The 19,337-nt window shown below is 31.2% G+C and overlaps 1 protein-coding gene across 1 annotated transcript; it reads left to right on the top strand.

Moving 5' to 3' along the window:
• Positions 1-262: 262 nt before the first annotated feature.
• LOC142333186 (uncharacterized) lies at positions 263-18,628 on the top strand. The gene is made up of 6 exons (XM_075380145.1): positions 263-431; positions 1,657-1,806; positions 6,469-6,621; positions 9,390-9,527; positions 15,346-15,643; positions 18,221-18,628. The coding sequence occupies exons 2-6, from the start codon at positions 1,660-1,662 to the stop codon at positions 18,223-18,225; spliced, it is 741 nt and encodes a 246-aa protein (XP_075236260.1). The 5' UTR covers positions 263-431; positions 1,657-1,659; the 3' UTR covers positions 18,226-18,628.
• The last annotated feature ends 709 nt before the right edge of the window (positions 18,629-19,337 follow it).

Below are 19,337 nucleotides of genomic sequence, written 5' to 3'. Positions count from 1 at the left end.
TCTTTGCTTGAAAGCGGTGTAATGAAATCCCTTCAGGTCGGATTACGCTTGAAATATGCTGCCGTTAAATAGTATGATGAAAGTTAAGAAAAATTGAGGTATGGAATATTTCATTAATTAAAAATTAATGAATATGATAATATCTGAAATAAAATGATTAATTTTGATGATTTAATACCATTTTAATGGTAATTCATGAGAGAGGGAGAAAGTTTGTCTTTTTTCTTTTAGTTTTTTTTTTTTTTATATTGGTTGTTTGTGAGTGATGTTCGAACTAAATCGATCTCAAAGTAAGGATTCAAGTGATCGATGCTAAAGAAGAGAATGTTTATTTACTTGAAGTGCACGGCTGGTAGTAGCGAGTTAACGTAATATTTGTTTCTTTTGGTTTGTGTTCTTACATTATCTAAGTTAACTGTCAATCCATTTATGTGAGTACTACTATTTTCTATATCCATTTTTAATACCTGCTGTTTTACAATGTGGATAATTTAAAAATATAACCTATCTGTGTTTTTTGGTGATTGGTTCTTTAACTGTGTTTTTACAAAATTGAAAAGTAATAATTTTATAAAACAGTATTTCATTTTGGTTACTTGTTTGTTATCACGCTGCAACTTCTTCAGATTTCATGAGAAACTGAATATTGATGTTTATTTAAGGTAATGAAAAATAAAAATTACAAAACACTTCATATTATGTTGACTCCATGTACTGACGAATTGCACATTTATCAACATAACCCATGCTCGTTTCTCACAATAACTTCGCCTAATTAATGTTAAGTAGCGAATAATATGCATATTTAAACGTTAATTAGACGAGGTTAGTTAACGTAGGTTATGTTGATATACGTACAATTCGGCAGTACGCCGAGTCAACATAATGTAAACAAACAATTTTCGCTCGCGAAGACATATTTTTATGTTTAATATATTGTAATAATACGTTTAATACATTTTCTTTTTACAAAGAATTTGCATCAAAAAAAGTGGCGCTGCGATAATAAACAATTACCAATGCATTATTTTACCTATTAAATGTTTTAGTTTGAAGTCATGTCATTAAAAAAAGTTACGTTGGAAAAAATTTGGATTTGCACTTAAAAGTAGTACTTACAATAGCTAAGCATTACAAAATTATGATTATTCACTAAAGAAAAATTATTCCCTTTTACATGTTTTATTAAATACAGAAACATGGATGATTTACGTTTTTAGATCAACTGGTGTATTTCATTTAAAGTATATTTTTTATATCTCAGATTCGTATAAAGTTTTTAAAACTTACATTTATTATAGTTAGTTTAAAAACGGAAGATTCTAATAGTACTGTAATTCTAAATTTATTTTAAGAAAACAATTTTTTTCCTTTTTTTTTAAATTTTAATGGGAGTTATTAGCAATATTCAGTTTTAAGATCCAGTGAATTTTTCAGCATTAAAGTAATAAAATCTTTGTCTAGCCATCTTCCAGAATTTCTCAGGAAGCAGTATTCTGGAAATTGAAGTACACGTGAAGTAAGGATAAAATGCAGAAGCTGTGTTTAAATTGATTCATTTAAATTAGTTTAATTCCATTGAACTCAAAAATATTTTTATTTTTTTTTTGTTAGTTTATATTATGAATTATCTTAGGACTTTATTTTTTTTTACAGAGAATGGATGCAAGATTTTGTGATTCATTTGGAAGTAAAGATCCATTACACATTGCCATTAAACAAGAGATAAAGTATGATGATACGGAAGAAACCGAATGTTTCTTTATGCCTGTTAACAAATCAGAAGAAAATCTGGCATCTGATTGTGTAAATTTCTTGTATTTCAATGTTAATTACTTTTAATTATGGACTTAAAAACTGGAAATAACAGTAAAGATCCAAAATTAGTTTTAAATGTGTTTTTAAGTATAGAGTTTTACTTCTTTTTTTTTAATTTAATTTTTCACATGGTTGGTTGGAATATTGTGTTTAAAAATAAATAGTTATTTTGAATCTTAGTAAAGAAACCTTTTACACAGTGGACAGTTGTTTTAACAACACTGTTGCAGTAAATGCAAAGCACACTAGGAAAGTCTTGCAATACGGCATTATTATTTTATATTTTTCAAAATAATTTCCACCACACATTATACATTTCAACAGCCATCAAAACAAGTCTTCAAAGAAACCCTGCCATGTTTTGTTAGAGGTCTGGCACATTCATTGTCCCAAGCTAGTAAGAGGTCGTCATTGCTTATAAAATTTCTCCCTTTCAGTCTTTTCTTCACCTAAAGGAACAGCATAATATTACATGGGGAGTGAGTTCAATACTGTAGAGAGATGGTGCTGTAACAGTTTTACTCAGAGTTAGCTAAATATTCAAAGAAAATTTTTTAATGTTATCTTTGTGAAGAAACTATGGGTACTTACGTATTAACGCCACCGCAGCTACAGCTTTATTTAAAATTGAGTATTTATTTTATTGAGTCTTTTTATTAATTTTAAGAAATGGTTATTTATATTTATTTTTTTATAAATATAATTTAACCAAACTTAACCTACGCTCGCTAACCTTGACTAATTAGCACCGTAATTTTTTGAGTATTTATAAAAAATTACAGTGTTAATTAGTCAAGGTTAGCGAGCGTAGGTTAAGTTTGGTTAAATTATATTTATAAAATATTTATTAAAATTAATAAAGAGACTGTTTTGAATCTATGTTAAACTCTATATCGGCCCATTTTCCACCGAAATCCAATTGGCTACTTTGTTTTTAAATAAAGCTGTAGCTGTGGTGGCGTTAATACGTAAGTACCAAACTATGTATACATCTGTGAGTTTGGGCATAGCTTCTTGAGAGCTTCAACAATTTTAGGCAGGTATTCCTCAGTATACCACTTTCTTGTAACTGTCTTCTGAGTTTCCTCTTACGCTAACTATTCTCTTCTTCACTGATTTGGATTTTTCAATAGGCACAGGGGTCTACTCATCTTCAAACACCCATACTTTCTTCTCAGCGTTGGTCAGGATGTCACAGTAGTACAGCCAAGTTTCGTCACTTGTCATAATACCATTCACATAAGGAGATTTCCTATTTTCAAACTTTTTAGCAATTACTATGCTGAGAAAATTTGATCGTCTTCAAGAGTCATTTGATTGTCGGTCAAGTTATACAGCCCAAAGGGTAAAAGGCTTTCTAACTTGACGGTGATCTTGCAAAATAATAACATGAACTGCTGGTCCATTAATTAACAGGAACACCTCCATTTACTTATAGGTCACATGCCTGTCTGTCTCAAGGATTTTTTATAGTACAGTAATTTTTTCCCAAAGTCACAGATGAAGATGGTCGACCTGACCTTGGAGCATCCCCAGGACCAAAATTTCCTTTTTAAAACCCTCAGTACCGCTTAAACATTAATGTACGATAAGGAAAATCCTCTCCAAACATAGGAGTCATTTCCTGTAAACATTGATCAACACTTAACCCATGTGCAAAATTGCTTGGTATTCAGTTTTCGACATCACTATCTCTTTTTACTAACAGCTAAAAAGCAAATGATATTGATACAATGACTAGAGCAGTTACAATGCAGATCAGGCCCTGTCTAAACATGCACTAACTTGTAACCATCTTTGATGATCTGTTCTGTCATTTTGCAAAAACTTTCCTAGACTTCTTTATATGTACTTACTTAATGATTGGTGGTACAGCTCATTTAGGACCCATAGCAATATGTTGCTCCAAGCATCCCAACTCAGCAACTCTGCTTTGTTTCCCATCCACCACATATCCAACCATCTCCCTCTTCTTCTTACATATGATTTTCCTGTTGTACTTGTCTAATCTATCTAATTCCTCCTTGATGTCAATATCAGGTTCTCCAAACAGCTGTTCTAACTCTACAAAAGTACTCATCCTTCAGTCACTTCCCTCTTTCACTAGTTTTCCCTCTTATATGTACATAGTTTTATAAGATCATTTTTAATGAAAGAAAGAAGGGACTTTGAAGTAGGAAGAATTTATTTTAAAAACTGTGATCTTAGCTGTTTGTTAATATAAAGAGTACAGCTGCTTAACATAAGTATGCAACATACGAAAGCTTGTTTTACCAGGAGGGTTTTGTGAAACAACTGTATTCCTCTGTTAACAGAAGCAAGAGATTTAAAGCGTAAACTTTTGTCATTTCCTACCTTTACTTGCGTTAAGTTGTAGTTTTTTTTAGGTTGCTACTATACTGAGAAACGAAACATTGAAACAATTAAAACCATTTCTTAAATGACAAATAAAACTTTGTACTTATCTTATTTTAATTCTTAGAAGTCTTCTTTTTTCAAGTAAATTGTAAAACCCAGAATAACTAAATTCTGTTCGTTTTCCTTACCCTTATAATCTAATTTGGCATAAGGTATTAGCAACCCTTCCTACAACACTAGTCTATTAAAATATGATCTTTATCCATCAGATATTAAATTAATATCACTGTTGTAACATTTTTATAAATTATTCCCATTTATAATTTTTACAATAATCAAATTTTATGTATTTAAAGATTTGTAAAACATAAAATACACAATTATCTGAATATTATTACAGTTACAAAATCGACTCGCATACAGACTATTAATAGTTACATAACTTGAAACACTTGAAACATGAAAAATAAACTATATTTATTTAACAACAAAAATAATTTAATTATACGGTAAGGGAAACCAAGCAGACTATATTTTATACCGTTTTCCACTTCCATTCATAATGCAAAAGGCAATAGGATAGTTTTGTTATAACTGATCAACACAGGCGGTTACAAGATAGCCTGAATTTAGGCAGGTACCAACCTGCACTGTAGCTGCTCCAGTCACTGTCCCTCATTATCATTTCCTTTTCAGCTGTGTTAGTGAAAATAGGTAGTGATGTCGTAGTTGAAAACTGAATACTGGGCAATTTTGTGCTACAATGTGGCGTGTAGGTTAAATATTGATCAGTGTTTAGAGAAAATGACTCCTGTGCTTGGATTGAATTGTCTTCATCATACGATATTTAGGTGGTACCAAGATTTTGAAAGAGGAAATTTTGGCCTTGAGGATGCTCAAAGATCAGGTTGACCATCTTTCATATGTAACTGAGCGAAACAGTGCTACAGTACAAAAAATACTTGAGATAGGGTTGTGACCTACCACAAAATAGAGATGTTCTTGGGCATTAATGTATCGGCAGTTTGTGCTATTCTACAAGAAATCTTCAAGTTAGAAAGCTTTGTACTATTTGTGTACCACATAATTTGATCCATGATTAGATGACACCTTGTCTTTCATGGTGTTGTGAAATGCTGAAATAGTTTGAAAATGGGAAATCTCCCTATGTGTGTGGTATTGCGACAAGTATTGAAACTTGACATTCTGACACGACTGAGGACAAAGTATAGGCGTTTGAAGGTGAGGAAACCCCCCCCATAGCTGTTGAAAATTCTAGATCGGTGAAGAATAAAATGGTGACCACATTGTTAAGTATGAGAGAAGTTTTAGAGTGACTTGCATTGGAAATTCAAAAGACAGTTACAGGGAAGTAGTATACCAAGAAATGGTTGCTTAGAGTTGTTGAAGGTATCAAGAAGCTGAGCCCAAACTCAACGATGGAAACATTTGTTCACCATGATAATGTTCCAAAGTTTGCTCCGAGTATTTGGCTAACACTGGAATAAAACTGTCAGAGCACCCTCCCTGTAGTCTGACTTCTTTCTACATGACATGACTCTGCTCTTAAGTGAACAGACTGAAAGAAAGGCAGGCATTTTACGAGTGATGATGACCTAAGAGCTTGGGTCAATGAGTGTGTCCAAACCTCTGATCAAACTTGGCAGTGTTTATTTGAAAACCTGCCAAAATTGTTTGTATGAATGTTGTGCAAACTGTCATCATGTAAAACTGATAGACGACCACTATGTGTACGATTAGTTACATTTCCTGTTTCACAAAATCTAAAACTAAATAAAATATAGTCAATATATTTGACATCCTACTGTCAAGAAAATTAGTCATAAAAAATTTTTGCCATTCAGAATAAGATTTAAGTGATTAAATAATGTTCTATTATAAAAACCCACAGGCTTTATGAGAACGGCATGCTTTGTTGTACTGTTGTGAAACTATTTAGACAGATTGAAGAACAACAATTCATATGATCTATGTACTTCAACCTGGTCTATTACATTCTTAAGCAATATATGTTCTTCAGCAATTCTTACAGTAAAGTTAGAAGAAGTGTAAGGTCGGCATCCATTTTGGGTTGCTTCACTTTATGAGATATTGTACTGTTGGGTATGTGTGGTTTATTTTCAGTGACTGATTGGTACCAATTTTAGAATGCCACTTTAATTAAACAATTTGAAATAATAAAGTAGCCTTAAGATGATTTGTGAAAAAATTGATGTCATTATTTCTATTTACTATTGCTTTATTTTGAATTTATTGTTTTTTTTCTTTCAGAAAATAGATGCAGAGTTTTTTTATAGATTTATGGATGAAAATCCGTTACAGACTGATATCAAACATGAGACAGAATTTGATGAAGAGAAAAAAATTGATGAATTTGTGTTTGTGTCTGTGAACAAATCAGAAGAAGCACTGACATCTGATATTGTAAGTGTTTGTTTTTTTGTTTCTTTTACTCTACTATTTACTTCTCTAATCTCTTTAATAATTTTTGTTATTAACAAATAAATGATTTCTAGTAGAGAAATTAGTTAATTTGTAGTAATCAAATACTTGGTAGGTGCTAGTTATTTTATAACAAACACACATACACATACACACACACACACACACACACACACACACACACACACACACACAAAATAATATTTTGTGAGTGTTGTATGTATTGGTCACCACCATTTATTGTAATTATGGTTAATGTGACTAATTTTTCACAAACTAACTTAACCCGATATATATAAATGTTTTAAAAATATTACATTTATGTAATTGCCATTATGGCTACTGTTATCATATCACTTCCAGTATAAACCAAGAATAATTGTAATCAAATAATAACAATTATATTATATAAATTATAATGTATAATTGTAGAAGAATACTTAGAAGAAAATATGACAAAAGTCAAGTACGAAAATTGGATTGCAATAGATGAACATGTAACTAACTGCAGCGATCAGATTCACTGAAAGTTGTTTGTGAAGAATTGCTTCTACGTTTAAAGCAACATAAGAAGAATTGGGTGAAGTGATGGAGATAATTATGAAGAAATTCTACGGGTAAGAATAAATAAAGATATACAACTAGCTTGTAAATTTTGACATTGTGTTTGACAAAAAAGCTGAAAATTTCATGAACATTGTCAATACAAGAGGTTTATTAATGATTGTCTGATAAAAAACGGCGAGCTATAGATAAATTTAAAAAAAATTACGTTACCTGTAAGTACTTTATGTTCTAAGTACAATAATTATGTACATCTTTCAGTTTTTTAATTTGTTTAAAATAGTTACAGTCTATTTTATTGTTATCAAAGGTAAAATCACCCACTGTGGTCAGAATAAATGATGGCCTTACTCTATTCATATAAACACAGAGTGTACTTAAAATAAGCAAAGAACTTTTAAAGTAAATTCCTCGCATCAAAATAATAAGTGATTCCTTATCCAAACATACAGAAACTCTTTCCACATGTTGGCAATTTTTTGTTTTTGCAGTATAATTTATATCTAAGGAACAGATGGAGATATTTTAATAATATGTGGTATATGCTTCTTTAAACCAACATTCTGATTTTATTTTAGCTCTTTCAGTATTCAAAGTGGTAACTTTAACTATTTTTTTTTATTAGGAAAAAAACTTAAGTATTTTTTCTGAATAAAATGATTTGTTTGATTGTATTTAAAGTTGTTACAGTAAATCAGACCAAATTAAATTATAACCGGTTTTCATTTACTCGTTAATTAATAAACAGCATTACTAAAAAAGAAAAGTTATATACATACACAAGGGATATTCAATAATTAAAGAGATGAATTGATGTAGAAAAAAACCTTGTATTTTTTACAAAATGAGACTTACTACTTCTCAACATAATCCCCACCAATATTAATACCCTTGTCCCAACAATGAACTAGTTTTTTTATTCTTGATGGAAAGAAGTCTTTGTCTTGTTGTTTGAGCCACTTTCCCACAAATTCTTTGACCTCCTCGTTGTTGCAGAACTTTTTTCTACGTAATGCCTCCTTGAGTGGACCAAACAAATGAAAACCTGAGGGAGCCAAATCTGGACTTTAGGGAGGATGTGGTAGTATCTCTTAACCCATTTTTCCAGTGGTTTCTTGGGTCAGCTGGGTGGTGTGAGGGTGAGCATTGTTGTGTAGCAATATCACACCTTTCCACAATGTTTTTCTCTCATCGCTGGTTTTACTTTTTTCATCAGAATGTGTTGAGTAGTAGACACTGTTTACTGTTTGTTGATTTTTCAAATAATCACAAAAGACAACACCTTGGGCATCCCAAAAAACGGTCAATGTGACTTTTCCCGCCGATGCTTGCGTTTTGAATTTCTTTCAGACAGGTGAGCTAGTGTGCTTCCATTCCGTGCTTTGCTTTTTGGACGCTGGTTCAAAATGGTGAACCCAAGTTTCATCACGTTAAAATCTTGTTTAGAAAATAACAGGGAAGAAAATCTTGTCTTCCCTGTCATAGCGTTCTTTCAAGTCTGTACATACTTGCGTTAAGTCTTTACGGACCCACCTTGCACTTATTTTGTTGTACTTACGCCTATTGCTGATAACGTTATGAATTGTGCCAACACTTACTGCAACTGTTTTTGCTATATGTTCAACCGTAATACGTCAGTCTTCATGAATAATGTCGTCAGTGTGGGTTTCAAGCGAAAGAGTTCACAATTGCTGGCCAGCCGGTGATGTTTAAGCAGTTCATACAACTTTCACCATACTGTAAAATCATTCAAGAAAAGATTTTAGCTGGTTTTTCACCCTTAGAAAGCAAAAAACAGATCATTGAACGTCGTTCAACTAATGTGAAAACTTCAAGCAGACACGCCATCATTAAATGCAATATTGAGGTTATAAACAAAACTTTTTTTATCCGTCAGCTGTTTCCAGCTCATCCCAGTGATGCCAACCTAAACTCATGAAAGCACAAAACTCTTCCTATAAACTGTTTCATTTCTACATCAATTTGTCTCTAATTATTCAATGTCTGTGTTTTATATATTTTTTTAAAATTATATACTTGTATAAGCAAACTAATGCCGATGAGTGGGTAGTATTAATAAAGATGTTAAAAAAAAAGACTTTAAGCATACCTTAAGAACATCAGGCTTTCCTCTTCCAGTAATCTCTTGGTAGCACTTCATTTCAAGGTTTTATTTTTTGTTGCAGAATACTTATAAATCATTCTACAAAGCACCACCAGAAAAAGAAGATCCGTTACATATGGGGAGCTGTAATATTTCATTGAACACTACTGGTATGAAAATCGCATCAGTGAAATTGGAAGATGTTAATTTAAAAGAAGTGGTGAGGGATGTGCTTTTTTTCTACATTTACTCTCTTACCGTAAAGACAGCATTGTATTATTTTTACTTTCCCATCTAGATAGCACTTAGCTCAAGAAGGGAAAGTGTTGTATTCAGTCCAATTTGGGCATATGCGGTTTTCACTGGATCTTGACGTTTTAACATGTAAGAAACCCTAAAAACCGGATGGAACTTTTCTGGTTGATAATGTTTGTATGTACGTGTGTGCTCAGTATTGGTCTATAAATTACCTTATATCTCCAGAACTACTGGACCGATTTTGATCAAAATTGGTCAGATTACTTTTCTTTATGGAATATTGATGCAATTAAATTATAAATTTTCAACTTAAAAAGTCAAGGGGGTGAGGCTGTGGAGCAAGATCACCTTCAATATCTTGAGATTTCGCCTAATAAAGGTTATATTTTTCTTAGGCCATTTGTTAATGATTAAAAAATAACAGTATTTGCAAAAAAAACATTTTTGCATACACCCTCACCCCAAAAAATGCTGTTGTAGTTGTCTGCTATGTTCTGACTTCACAGATGAGCACTAGAATTAAATAAATGAATAATATTTAAAGTACAAAAAAGTAATTCAGTCTGGCTGGGTTTCGAACTCAATCTCTCTGGTTATGTACGGCGTCAGTTTTAAAACGCTGTTACAAAATCATTTTATATGACATCTAAGTCAGTTATTTTGTTATATATTCACAAAGGAATCAGTTTTATTATACAATTTGAACGACGTTTATATGATGTAAAATGTTTTATTTAGACTAGAAAGAATATGTGCTTGTGTGTGTGTATGTGACTTATGTATTATAATTGCTGTGACAATTTATTTATTTATTATTTACAAAAATAGCTTATCTTAGTAGCAACATATCGATGTATTGAAACACATAATAAATTTTACGGCACACACAAAAAAAAGAAGGAATTTGTGGTCATAAATATGTCACTTACTTGAGGTCTATAAATATTTTTTCTGACAAATGATATCGGTAAACATGTAACACATAACAATTGGTAATGAATAACACTATACAGTAAAAATTGTTTTTTGTCAATCTGAATACCTTTTTCAGTGGTGGGGATTTTTATAAAACGTACTTTTTTGAATCTACTTTCACTTATACTAATTTATGTTACTAATCTATGATCTATGACACTGGTTTTCATCATATTTTGCCCAATTTTCAACCGATTTGTTTGAAAGTATTATTTTTTAAATCTGCAAACAATGTTTCGTAAACACAAAGCAAAAAAAAAAAAATTTGCTAATAAAAAATGCGGTAGAAGTGCGCAAAAAAAATTCTGCAATTAAATTATCGTAATTTTTGTTTCAATTTTTTTTCTTACAGCCATAAAAAATATCCAATCGTAACGGTTTTTTTTGTCAGAATCTGTTAAATCTCTTTAATATACTGGAATTTTTTGACATTTTCACAAGAGGGTAGCATAAGACTATGAAGGGAGGCAATCAGATACCAACATATTTTCGTGGAGCGCTAACCAAGCACGGATCATTGTGATGGGAGAAGGTTAAATAAAGTTGTTTGTATATTTGTGTGTAAGCCATGTATCAGAAAAAACACAATTGTAGCGTGTTGCCAGCTTTTTTCACTTACATAATAAACCCTGTGATCTAATAATATATATACAGTGGATTCCGATTAATAGTACCACCGGTTATTCGAGGCAGCAATTTAATTAGAGCATATTTGTTAAAAGAAAAATATTGGTATAATTTATGTAAAATTACACCTGTTTAATGGTCCAAAATGCCATTTATAAGGCCCACTAGCTCGTTTGTTTTCTTCTTTAACTTCTAAAGTGTCACAATTTTATTAGTGATTTAAATCGCTTGACTGTTGTTGAATGTAGTATCGAGGGAGGTAACTTGCTTCTATTACTGGTCTGCACAGTACGTAGCGTGTGGCGACACAGATGATGCGGTTATGATAAAGCAAATGTTTTTATTTTCTTCATTGCGAGTCCATTGTTCATCGTGTATTGTGCAGTTGTTATCGTTTTCCCCAATTATTTTTAATCATGGGTCTGTCTGTTAAAAACATCGGATTATTTGGCTCAAAAATCCAATGGGTCGAATTATTTTGCTTTGTTGCATGAATATATGACAAATTAAAAGTTATCGGTAAAGCGGGTAAATCGCAATGTTTTAATCATTACTATTTTAATGAAAAAGCTTGGATGATGAATCTAATTTTTTATGATTGGCTGAGCACTTGGGACAGTGATTTACAGAAAAAAATCAAGAAAGATTTGCCTGTTTATCGATAACTGTGCTGCCCATCCTATTGTAGATTTACAAAACATTCAAATTGAGTTTCTGCCACTGAATACAATAAATTTAATTTAACCGCTTGACATGGGAATAAAAAAAATTTTAAACTTATTTACCAAAGCAAACTAATAAGTTAGATTTTACAAGAAATTGAAGGAAATACATTGACTTCCTCCGATACATCTAAAGATGTTAGTGCACGTGTAATTTTATTGCAGGCAATTCAGTCGGTAGCTGATAGTTGAGATGAACTGAAAAGTAGTACTATCAGAAATTGCTCTGGCAAAAGTGGTGATACTAAAACAATCGATGCTGATGACAATGATTGTTTTTTTGCAGCACCAGGTTCAGAATTTTGAAGCGTTTTCAAATATAGATGAAAAAATACAGTGCTATGATGAGAATGAAACCGATGATGAAGAAATAATTAAAAACATTACTGGTATTCAGCAACTGAACAAGTTTGAAGAAGATTAAGACGAACCCGATGTCAAATGCATATCTACACAAGATCAAAAAAAATTCATTGATGGACTTCAGCAGTATTTTATAAAGAAGGCAGTGAAGGAAGTCTGCTACAAAAATTAAGAATTTGTAGAACCCCAATTATTAAAAGGGAGATGACAAATAAATTTGTTTCAAAAAATCTAAAAAAGAAAGAAACATTAAAGTATTTTTTTTTTTTTTACTCTTCACAAATAGTAATTGCTACTTTATTTTGTACCTCTATTTTGCTTATCAATCATTTTGTTTTTTTTTTTCAATTGCATAAGATTACAAAAACTATTCAGCAATGCATTGTATCAGAACAGTAGTTCTTTTTAAATGTAATAGGCTTGTGTTTATATGTAACTACGTAATGTAAAAGAATAGTAAATAATGTATTGTATTTTATTAGACACGTATTGTATGGTAGAGTGTTTAAATTTTTAATTTAAAAATTAAATTGTAATTTATAATACTGTTCACGTAATCATAGTGTTAGAAATAAAATTCAACATAGTAAATTGCCAATTCAATTTAAATAATTAGAATACACTCATATATCATATTTGCGCATAGCTCCTCAGTTTTCATTAATATCGCATAATAGGGCCATTTAGCCCTGGTCCTAAAGTGGTCCGGTTATCCGGAATCTGTATATATATATATATATATATATATATATATGTAATGTATTAATTTAGTGGTGTATATGAGCCTGTTACTATTTTACACAGAAGTTACTCGACTGATTGAACTGAAATTTTGCATGAAGGTAGTTTTTGTACCTGGAAAGAACATAGGACTATTGCTGTTATAAAATGTTCCACCATTTCAAGATTGTGGTTATTTTATTCGCTTGCTATAACAATTGGATTATGTTCCTTGTTGATATTGAACTTTTCTACGGTCAAATCGAATTTTGGCTGCCCAAATTTTTCAGTTTGCAGACCACTTGTATTTAAAATTAAATTTTCAACGAGAAAGGTTTTGTCCTTTTCGATATCTTTTTTGGTTATTAAAAAAAAGTAGCTTTAAAGGTGTAATTGTGTACAGCATGGTTGCTGAAACAACACAGCCACTATCACTGTTACTTTGTGCAGTGCACAACACCGCACCTGCCTCCGGTTATTTGGCTAAAAACCTAAAGTAAAAATGAGAAATGAAATTTCACCATCACCTCCTCATGGTATTTGTTGGGTAATGCCAAAAACCTTGCAAAATATTTTTTTACATATATGAAGCACAGGTAACCAGCTATACTATTTTTAAGTTGGGAGCAACTATTCAAAGTTTGAGAAACCTTCCAACGTTTGAGTCATTTGCTGACCAAAATGTTGCTCTGAAGAAATTACAATATACTGATAGTTTTAATAAATTGAACAGATTTTAATTTTTATTTATCAGTATTATTCTTACAATAATGAGGATAATGAAAACAGTGAGGGTTCAGTTGAAGAAGCCCCCTGACCAGCTATTAGGTAAATAAATAATTGTTTTATTTTGATTATATATTTATGTATTATGTAGAATTATGTAGATCTATTCATAGCAAGATAAAAAATAATTTTTAAAGATTTTCAGTACCAGGATTGTTCAGAAAGTTTACGAAAGAGATGGTGGAAATACATCTGACCAAATTAATATATTTGTCAAGTATGAGTCATCAGATGGTGTGCTGCAAAGTTTCAAATGTTTAATTTTAGATAATTGTTTATGGCGATCAACTAAAGCAAACAAGTTTTGACATTTTCTGAAAGTAGCTAAAATTGAAGTTTGAGCTGTTATAAAGTACTTTGTTTTAAAAAATATATCCCTTGCGAACATACAAAAAAGATTAGATTCCACTTTAAAGAATTCTTCCCCTTCATTTTTGATGATAAAAAAAGGGCACTGCTGAATTTAAATGTGGCTATTCATCCAGTGAAGATGATGAACATCATCATCAAATCAGTCTTAGCGATTTTTGGATGTCCCAAGACTGATCAAATCGTTACAAAAATCGATAACTGGAACTCAAAATGAACACCAATTGAAGGTATCAGAGCTTGTTGACCTCGTCGTGACAATAGATTGTGTCTACTACATTTTACACAATGTTTTGGGTATGAAAAAGCTTTCAGCTCAATGGGTGCCATGTTTATTAATAGTCAACCAAAAACACGTTTGACTGAGCACTTCTCAAAAGCGTTAAGACTTATTTAAATCCAATTCTGCTGAGTTTCTTCAACATTTTATAGCAGTAGATGAAACATAAATTCACTGTTTTACAAAGACCTAACATTGGGAGGAAGCAGGGGAAAGTATGTCAAGGAAAGAATAAACAGTTCTATCTGCAAGAAAAGACATAGCTGCAGTTTTTTTTGGGATTCTCATAGTGTGACGCTCATAGAATACATAGAAAAAGACAGGACCATCACTTGCTTCACTATTGAACTGATTGTACTATTCAGGCTAAACATCCATTTTGCTAAAAAAATTTATTTTCACTTTGATAATGCATCTGCATACACCTCAGGCTGGTGCAAAACGCCGCGGTCTATGCTTCAAATTGCTTCCACATTTGCTGGATTTGACTCCCAGCAATTACTTCCTCTTCCCAAAACTAAAGAAATAATTCACCGGATGAAAATTCACTTGAAATGATGTGGTCAAAGCTGAGGCAAACACTTGTTTTGCAGAGTTGTATAAATCTCTTTAGATTGGTGTTATTAAAAGTTTGGAAAATTGTTGGTCTAAATATATTGAATTGCAAGGTAACAATTTTGTGTTTTCTGTCAGGCTGAGAAGTTTTCTGAATGATTCTTGTGTATAAAATTCCTACAGCCAATCCAATGCTTAAACGATGTAACACTCATGTAAATATACATTCTACAGGTTCTTAATTCCCAAACTCCACCCGTTGGTTATGTTGTTAACTTTAAAATTTGTACAATTATATGTGTGGTCAATTTTATTGATTGTTATTTAAAAAAAGGATTTTATTTTTAATCTTCTCATAATTAATTGGATTTTTTTTATTACAGGACATTGGTGTAGAAACATTTGCCGACTCAATTATGGAAAATCAAGAGGATAGATTTCAGACTACAAAAATCATGAACTGCAATAAATGTAAAGAGAACGGAACGTGTAATCACTTTGACAAACAGAAATGTGTTGTTTGTAACCAAACTAATATTTATACGGACAAAAGAAATTATAAATGTAATTTTTGTGAAAAGTCTTTCAAGCAGAATGCTTATTTGAAGAAACATCTCGATATTCATTTCAGTAAGAAAAGATTCACTTGTAATGTCTGTCAGAAGTCATTTCATCAGAATGGTAATTTGAAGATACATCTTGCTATTCATACTGGCGAGAAAAAATATATGTGTAATTTTTGTCCTAAGATGTTTGTTCATAATAGTAATTTAAAGACTCATCTTACCATTCATACTGGTGAAAAAAAATTCAATTGCAATTTTTGTGAAAAATCTTTTAATAGGAAAGGCGAATTAGAGAAACATATTAATAATATTCATAGGAAAAAATTTTCATGTGATTTTTGTCCTAAGACTTTTATTCAAAGTAGTGATTTAAAGACGCACATCGTCATACATACCGAAAAACAATTTAAGTCCAATTTTTGTCAAAAGTCTTTTAATTATGATACTGATTTGAAGAAACATATCTCCCTCCATGTGGGTGAGGAAAATTTCAGATGTAATTTTTGTAAAAAGTCTTTTAATAAGAAAGGTGATTTAGGGAAACATATTAATATTCATAGGAAAGACTTTTCTATAAAAAACTATTCTGTAATTTTTAAAAGAATGTAAATATCTTTAAAATTAAAAAAAAATTACATTTTAAAATTGTTTTTAAAAAATCAGACTTTGCAAGTAATCATGAAGATTCTAAACGAACATTCTGAAATTTTTAAACTGAGTTTTTAAAGTCAACTATTTATCATATTTCATATTATTATGTGTTGGTTCAACAATTATCGCTGTACCAAATTTCAAGTTACTATTATGTCCCATCAAAAAGCTGAAATCTTAAAATGGCTATAATACCCTACCTTACTGATACCATTAAATTCAAAATTTTATGGCATTAATAATTCCATGTATAAAACATTTGAGTGAAATGTGAATTGTTAATGTCCAGGCAGTGCAGATATGTTTATGAAAGTACAGACCAACTTACTTAAGTGACTTATCATTCTAGAATTTTCCAAGGGTTTTTTGTTGCAGGAGATAATGGAGCATCAATTTTTGCAAAATGTCCTACACCCAAATTTGATTTATTACCGTGCTTTCCCTGATATGCAGCTGCTGCAGTAGGTATATAGGTGTTCCCGGAGATGTGGCTAAACTTAAGGAACTGATACAAGACATCAAAGTAAACAAAAAGGTTTATATGAAAAAATACCTTATCTACATTTTATCCTGTCCACCATTTTGTGTCAATTAAAATTTAAATCTTATGAACAGATTGAAATATTTCAATAATATTCCATGTTCAGTACAATGGTGAGCTTAGAGTGGCGACGATTACTACCTAACCTAAAAACATGTTCCTCGCTCTTAGTAATCTTCCTTACGAAATAATTGTTCTATTTTTAACAAATGAATGCACCATTTTGAAATGAAATATAGTTGGCTAATTCTGTACTATACATTGTAAAATGTAATAACGGATGACAAAAGTAATTTACCGTGTAATTATCTTTTACTAATTACACAGTAAATATTGCTATAGATGGTTATTACTGTAACTTTAATTACTTATTGGAAAATGAATTATCTGTAATTCCTCAGCTAGAACACTCTCTTCCTGTTATCACTATCTTCAGTGTAATTGTCACTATTATCACTGCTAGTACATAAAGTGAAAGAGTTTGTCAGAGAATTTATTAACGATTCTTAGCTCCAATATTCACCTTTGATTTTTTAACCTTTTCACAGTAAGGTTTCCAGTGTTCATCACTCATCAAATTCATTTTAACTTCACACAGTTTCTGCACTTCTGACAACTTAAACGTTGTGGCTCGCAACATGTCATTTGCCTCTGATCATACCATCTCGATTAGATTTAAATTAATATGGTAAGGTCAAAGCTACAGAACTTGATGCTCACTTCTTTCCAACAATTCGTCAAATCTCTATTGTTTTCTGTTACTTTAGTTCAAGTTAATTCGTTTATACAATTTTGGGTTAAGCTTTTGAGACGATAATGGAATGTGATGTTTCTGTAGCAAAGTCATCTTGTTTCTTGCTTGATGATAGTGGAAGTTTTTCAGAAAATGTATTATATATGAAATGGAATATTGTATAAATACTACAGACTCAGGAGGATGGTGAGAAACTAATTTTTCTTTCAGCGTAATTTTTGTTTCGTCGTGGTAATCACTATTTTTTTATTTGGCTGTCCCAAGTTAATATTGCATTTAGAATAAAGTCCATTTCACCTCTGGCGTGAATTATAATTAGGCGTTTCTTACCTTCATTTATTGGTAAATGAAGTCCTGCACTGCTTTCGTTAGCCCATGATTTTGCCGTTTAATGAGATGATAAAACATAGGATTCATCTAAGTACATGATTGCCTGGTTATTTTCTAAAATCACCGATTGCCCGCAGATATGAAATCCTTTTCTGCCTGATATCATGTTTTTCAACTAACATTATCCTTTCGTTTTCTGTTTTGCTCCACTTAAAACCTAATTCTTTCAAAATTATTCTTAAATAGTTTTACTGCTGTTAAAATTCATTTTAGTTTTCAATTCTTTACAGAATTTGTTAACTATTGGCAACTCCCCTATGTTTGAGTGAAATTCATTCACAGTTTGCCTAAGCTCACCTTTATCAATGTCATCTAATCTGGTAAGTGGTTTAGAACATTTTTTTTTTCTTTTTCAGGGTAATAAGCGAACATTCTGGCCTCTTGGATCAAAGAAGTTCTATTTTTTCTTTTCTTAGGCTCTGAACCCAAATCCAGGAAACACCACAGGCAGCTGCTGTTCTCCCTTCATACTTCTGTATAGCAATTAAGTGCTTGTCACTTTTTAGTTTTCCTACAGCTAAAGATTCTTTCTTCACAAAATTGTACACGTTTAAAATTTTGTGTGCCTGTCTTCAAAGTTTTTTTACCTTTCACAGCAGACTTAAATTTACACATAACTATGAACGAACTGCTTTAAAATGTTTGAACTGTAAATCATGATAAAAACGTTTTACAAAATATCATATCATACATTAATCAACTATGTAACAAAATACAAAACACGTACCAAAAGAACTGTACCAAGAGGCAGAATCACAGAACTGAACTTTGAATGAATAAATTATGATATACAGCACACAAAAAGAAGGAATTTGTGGTCATAAATACGTTACTTTTACTTGAGGTCTATAAATATCTTTTCTGACAAATGATATCGGTAAACATGTAACGCATAACGATTCGTAATGAATAACAGTATACAGTAAAAATGGTTTTTTGTCAATCTGAATAACTTTTTCAGTGGTGGGGATTTCTATAAAACATACTTTTTTGAATCTACTTTCACTTATACTGACATGTTACTATTCTGTGATTTATGACACGGGTTTTTCATCATATTTTGCCCAATTTCAACCGATTTGCTTGAAAGTATTATTTTTTAAATCAGCAAACTATGTTTCATAAACAAAAAGCAAAAAAAAATTCTGCAATTAAATTATCATAATTTTTGTTGTTACAGGCATAAAAAATATCCAATCTTAATGTTTTTTTTGGTCAGAATCTGTTAAATCTCTTTAATATACTGTAATTTTTTTCACAAAAGGGTAGCATAAGACTATGAAGGGAGACAATCAGATACCAACATATTTTTGCCGAGCGCTAATCAACCGCGGATCATTGTGATGGGAGAAGGTTAAAAACAAATTTAGGGAATATATGCATGCATGAAAGATAACTGTAAATTGTCATTGTGTTGTTAAACAATTAAACCAAATTTCCATTACCAGCATACAAATAACTTAATTTTAGAAA

Source organism: Lycorma delicatula, chromosome 12 (assembly GCF_047948215.1).
Source record: "Lycorma delicatula isolate Av1 chromosome 12, ASM4794821v1, whole genome shotgun sequence".
Taxonomy (NCBI): domain Eukaryota; kingdom Metazoa; phylum Arthropoda; class Insecta; order Hemiptera; family Fulgoridae; genus Lycorma; species Lycorma delicatula.
Note: the sequence above shows the minus strand (reverse complement) of the source record. Positions and strands in the feature narration are given on the sequence as shown.